The 5,759-nt window shown below is 45.3% G+C and overlaps 1 protein-coding gene across 1 annotated transcript; it reads left to right on the top strand.

Moving 5' to 3' along the window:
- The first annotated feature begins 3,980 nt into the window (after positions 1-3,980).
- On the top strand, positions 3,981-5,204 carry LOC144889467 (protein FAM200C-like). The gene is made up of 3 exons (XM_078769687.1): positions 3,981-4,139; positions 4,223-4,655; positions 5,134-5,204. Exons 1-3 carry the CDS (start codon positions 3,981-3,983, stop codon positions 5,202-5,204), a joined length of 663 nt encoding a protein of 220 aa, XP_078625813.1.
- The last annotated feature ends 555 nt before the right edge of the window (positions 5,205-5,759 follow it).

Here is a 5,759-nt window from a genome sequence, read left to right as displayed (position 1 = left end):
CTGATGACTACACACTCTGCCGCCCCATATCTCAACCCTCAGATCGGCAGGCAGCAGCCTCTTCACTCTCTGGAGACCTGGACAATATCACAAACTGGTCAAACAAGTGGAACATGTCTTTCAATCCTGACAAATCTCACACTCTTACGATATCACTCTGAAAAGACCGACTGGACAACCCTCCCATCCACTTTCTGAATAATCCTCTCCAAGAAGTTCTGTCACTCAAGCTTTTGGGTCTCACTATTTGCCATGATCTTTCCTGGGAAAACCACATTTCAAATCTGGCCTCCAAAGCCAGTCGCCGACTGGGCATCCTCCGTCGTGCGAAGTCCTTCCTTGGCACACCTGAGCTCCTCACCACATACAAGGCTTTCATCCACAGCTTGGTGGAGTACTGCTCTCCCCTCTGGGCTGGTGCTCCTGCCTCACACCTAGCTCGGCTTCACACTGTAGAAACCCAAACATTCAGAATCATTGGTATCTCCCACGACGAAGCTGATTAGGAGGGCCTTTCTCTCTCACCGCAGACAGGTTGGTGGTCTTTCTGTATTCTACCGACTCCTCTCTGGCCTAGCACCCACTTCTCTGTCTGTGTTCTGTCCCCCAGATTTTCCTGCAGGAATCAACCGTTCAATCTCCACCTTTTTTCCTGAAATGCCTAGTAGTGTCAATTTGTTTTATATCGTGTGCCCCTTCCCTTCCGTCCATCCCACGCCCCCCCCCTCCTCCCCACGCCGGTCCTCTCTCTTCCACAGATCTACCGACGTCCCTGTTCTCTACTGTTGTTGTGCTTGTATGCTTTCCTCTCTCCCCCTCTTGTCTCCTGCTCCCTTTATCTATTGTATGTTTTATTGGTCTGTGCTTGTTCTCGTGGTGTAATGTGTTTGATCTTACACGAGCCTCGACTCGGTATACAAAAAAAAAAGTCATTTTTTTCTTTTCTGATTTAAAAGGACTAGGGCATGCCCGTACTATATCTATATCTAAAATTATATCCCCCCCCTCTATTTACATGAAATGGTTTGGTCCAAAGCGAACGGCTTGCGAGTACGGTGACAATCCCCCCCCTCTATTTACATGAAATGGTTTGGTCCAAAGCGAACGGCTTGCGAGTACGGTGACAATCCCCCCCCTCTATTTACATGAAATGGTTTGGTCCAAAGCGAACGGCTTGCGAGTACGGTGACAATCCCCCCCCTCTATTTACATGAAATGGTTTGGTCCAAAGCGAACGGCTTGCGGAGTTTGGTAAAGAAATCGCCATAGCATGCACAAACGCGCAGGAAAGCTAAAGAATCGCAAATTAGTTTTAATTAGTTTTAAAACATCGTTTAACGCCAACATAGCGGCAACATAGTTTGCCAACGTGAAATAAATGAATACGCTCTCAAATGTGCCGTCCGAGGCAGAGTCTGTTCGCCACGTTCGGCACACGTGATAGCTCGCTGCTCTCTGATTGGTTGAATCGTTTTTTGGACATAGCTCGGTAACTACTTCTCCGATTAATATGAAACCTTGAAAAGGCACATCCTCGGGTCCCCAGCAATATACCTGGCAAGTTTAAAGTATATCGGACCCGTGGTTGTCGAGAAACAGCGGTCACAGACATACATACATACATACATACATACATACATACATACACACAGAGATTACTGGAATTATAGATAGACTAGGGCATGCCCGTACGTGGGTGCCCGTTCCTTGCCAAAAAAAAAAAAAAACGCTACCCGTACGCTCTACCCCGCCCGTACGCCCGTACGCCCGTAAACAAAAAAAACAACGCTCTTCGCTTCCGCCCTTCGCTCTGGGAGAAATAATGCGCATAAGAAATCGAGAAATTATTATTTTCTCCGGAAGAAATCGAATTACGAACCGTAATGGCGCACGCGCTCGGCTCGGCTCGCAACAACGCGTTCTGTGATTGGCTGCCGGAAGTGAAGTCTTCACTGTCCGGAAGGTCGCAAATCGCAGTTACGATGAATCGCAAATTAGTTTTAATTAGTTTTAAAACATAGTTTAACGCCAACATAGTTTGCCAACGTGAAATAAATGAATACGCTCTCAAATGTGCCGTCCGAGGCAGAGTCTGTTCGCCACGTTCGGCACACGTGATAGCTCGCTGCTCTCTGATTGGTTGAATCGTTTTTTGGACATAGCTCGGTAACTACTTGTCCGATTAATTTCAAACCTTGAAAAGGCACATCCTCGGGTCCCCAGCAATATACCTGGCAAGTTGCAAGTATATCGGACCCGTGGTTGTCGAGAAACAGCGGTCACAGACAAACAAACACACACACAGACATACACACACACACACACACACACACACAGAGATTAGTGGAATTATAGATAGATATATTAAGTTCTGAATCAAAAACAAAGGTTCTGTTATATTAACAGTGAAATAAAGAATTGTGGTGACCAAATACTTTGTCAATTTCTTTCAACTTCGTTTTAGAGAAAATTGTGAGTTATTTTAAAAAAGTGCAAGGGTGCCAATAATTTTGGCCACGACTGTAATTGTTGTGTAGATCATGCTCAATAAATTTCAAACTGATCAGACTAGGCATTGTACTTGGTGAATTATGTCATAGTGAAGGCGAAGACATCATTATTAACATATCTTATTCCCCATGGGGAGTACTTGGCAATTAACCATGTTTCAATTTTTTCCCCATTGAGTGGTTTCAGAGATATAGAGATGCAACATTTTTCCAAGATGGCGTCGGTACCACGTGACATTTGGCGTCATAATTATCACAAAACATCTGTAGGAGGAGGCACTCATATGGTGTACAATTTCCTTGAAATCGGCCAAACGCTTGCTGAGAAAATGAAATTTAAAAATGCAGTCACATCCCTACGTATGCCGCATGCAACCGATCGCTTAACCTATAGCTTCTCAAAGTGGTCCCTACCACCCCCCAGTGGGCGCTGGGAACTTTCAGGGGGGCGCTCGAGAGTCCACCGGCGGTAGGGGGCACTGGCAATGATTTGGGGGGCACTGGCGATTTGGAGGAGCAGCGGTGATTTGGAGCGCTCATTGGGCTTCCTGCAGTCTGAACAGGTTACCCGGCGCCATTCGGCAAATTGGCCATCCAATCAACGACCACATTCTTTCCCCCTTCGCATGGTTTTTATGATCACACATTCGCTGATGTCATGTAGGTATTTTGTTGTCCATACATGCTCACGCAACAAACATGATAGTGTATGGCACCAGCGAAATACTATTGGCCGCCAATGCGGCCAATAGTACAACACTAATTTTTGTCCAGTGGTGCCATTTCAACCAATCGGCTTGCAAGAATCTTTATGCGGGATATAATACACTCTATTCATGCTGGACTATTCAACGTGCCTGGTTCAACTTTACAGCCTGGCCTCGTCAGCACAGACATTGGGCAAGGTATGAACAGTCAGTGTTAGCGCTGGTGTTAGTCTTTCGACATTTTGGCATGTTAATCTCGTTATTCAAAAAAGCTCCACGTCCGGTCGGCTTCAAGATGTCGGCCTCAAAGAAAAAGTGTCATCAGTATTCCGTTGAATACATCACGTATGGATTCATTCCATCTTCGACGAACAAACAGTTACCGATGTGTTTGTTGTGTGGTATCAAGCTGTCCAATGAAGCAATGAAACCATCTCGACTGAGCGAGCACCTGAGTAAAAAGCACAGTGATAAGGCTCGCGCAGAGGTCAGCTATTTCCAATCGCTGAAAGAGAAATTTGAGAAGCGGTCCACGGTAACGACGATGTTCAAAGCCAGCCAAAAGCTCATGGATAAAGGACTGGAAGCGTCGTATAAGCTGTCATTGCTCATCGCCAGATCTGGAAAACCGTATTCAATCGGCGAACAGTTGATCAAACCAGCTGTTGGGGAAGTGATAAAAACCGTTATGGGCCATGATCCGAATCCAGTTCTCTCGTCGATTGCGTTCAGCAATGATTCCGTGGCCAGGCAGATTGATGAAATGTCATCAGATGTAGAAGATAAGCTGTGTAGTGAGCTGAGAAGCACACACTTCGCCATCCAGCTGGATGAGTCCACTTTGCGTGACAGTGAAGCTCTGTTACTCTGCTACGTTCGCTTCATCTGTGATCAGGAAATGGTGGAAGAAATGTTGTTTGCCGCTCTCTGCAGACTGATACGAAGGGTTCTTCCATCTTCCAAATGTTGGAGAAGTACTTTACTGATAAGAACATACCGATGGAGAACATTCTCGCTTGCGCGACGGACGGGGCACCAGCGATGGTTGGCCGCCAGCGTGGTTGTATTGCACTTCTGAAGAACCAGGTACCGTCCGTGTTCGCCATTCACTGTGTCGTGCACCGCCAGCATCTTGTAGCAAAAGCTCTCAGCACCAGACTTCATACATCACTCCAAACAGTAATCAAAGCAGTGAATAAAATCAAGGTGTCGTCTCTGCATGATCGGCTGTTTCGTCAGCTTTGCCAGGAGAACGATGAGGCATTCGAGCGGCTCCTGTTGCATACCGAAGTTCGATGGTTGTCCAAAGGCGCTTGTTTGACCCGTTTCCATGCCCTCTTCTCAACAGTGGTCGAGTTTCTGTCGGAAATTGACACGGAGCTATCGGAGAAAGTGAATGCGATCGAGTATGATGTGGCTTACCTCATGGACATATTCAGTATACTGAATGATGTCAACAAACAACTCCAGGGTGACCATATGACGCTGATTAAAGTAAAGAAAGTGATCGGCGTGTTCGTAACCAAGGCGACTCTGCACAGGGAAACCCTCGGCCGCAGAGATATGTACCACTTTCCCCGGTTGGCAAAGGAAACTGCTGTTTCTGATGAAGAGCTGCTCGTTTATTGCAATCACCTTGAGAAGATTCGTGGAGATATGGAGCAGCGTTTCAGAGACATGCTAGAACTGTCGGTGCCAGCATGGGCGATCAACCCATTCAAATGTGACATTCAAGATGTGAAGCACGAATTACAGGACGAAATTATCAACCTCCACAATGATGATGAGGCGAAGGCAAGATTCTCGCAGCATGAATACGGCAAATTCTGGATTCTGGAGCGGGGCGAATACCCCGCAATGTGGACAGAGGCAGAACTGCTGCTGATGGCGTTCCCCACATCATACCTTGTGGTTAGGGGAGTTACGGCTTAATATAGTCAATATAGTTACCGGCTGGACTAAAGCACCAAATTTTCACAGGAGTTAGAACATTGATTTAGGAAGATAATTAGCCTCTCCAAACAACTTTTGGCCCCCTATGAGGCCCACAGTGGCCCGTGCAAGATGATACACTTTGGTCTCCATTTATGGATCAAGGGAAGTAACTCAACTTATCTAAAATGATTTTTAATAAATAGATGATAATGTCTGTGTGCTCTAAAACATATCAGAAATCATAAACATGCATCAAATACCATTTTAGGTGTATAAAACTCTCAAATAGTTATATTTTAACAGTATAATAAATTATTAATATCGAATTATCTCCTTTGGAAGAGCAATAAACCTTTGGAAGAGCAACAAACCATTGGAAGAGCAATAAACCTAAATTGTTCCTCCCCTATACGGGTGTTTATGATGTTTGATATCTATGTACATAGCATCTAAATATCTGCTTTATGATTAATATAAATGGTATACCTCAACTGTAAACATACTTTTTTTCCAGGAGGATTCTTTCCCGGCGCATGCATATTGAATCAATCAAGGCCACCGAAAATCTTCAAGCGTTCTTCTGATAAATCATCCAAAATCAAATGGA

Source organism: Myxine glutinosa, unplaced genomic scaffold (assembly GCF_964187855.1).
Source record: "Myxine glutinosa unplaced genomic scaffold, kmMyxGlut1.1 SCAFFOLD_4098, whole genome shotgun sequence".
Classification (NCBI taxonomy): domain Eukaryota; kingdom Metazoa; phylum Chordata; class Myxini; order Myxiniformes; family Myxinidae; genus Myxine; species Myxine glutinosa.
Note: the sequence above shows the minus strand (reverse complement) of the source record. Positions and strands in the feature narration are given on the sequence as shown.

Coding starts and splice junctions, on each gene's coding strand:
- LOC144889467 (XM_078769687.1), top strand. CDS start 3,981: ATGTCATCAGATGTAGAAGATAAGCTGTGTAGTGAGCTGAGAAGCACA. Junction 4,140..4,222: donor TGGAAGAAATGTTGTTTGCC/GCTCTCTGCAGA, acceptor ATACCGATGGAG/AACATTCTCGCTTGCGCGAC. Junction 4,656..5,133: donor TTACCTCATGGACATATTCA/GTATACTGAATG, acceptor CCTTGTGGTTAG/GGGAGTTACGGCTTAATATA.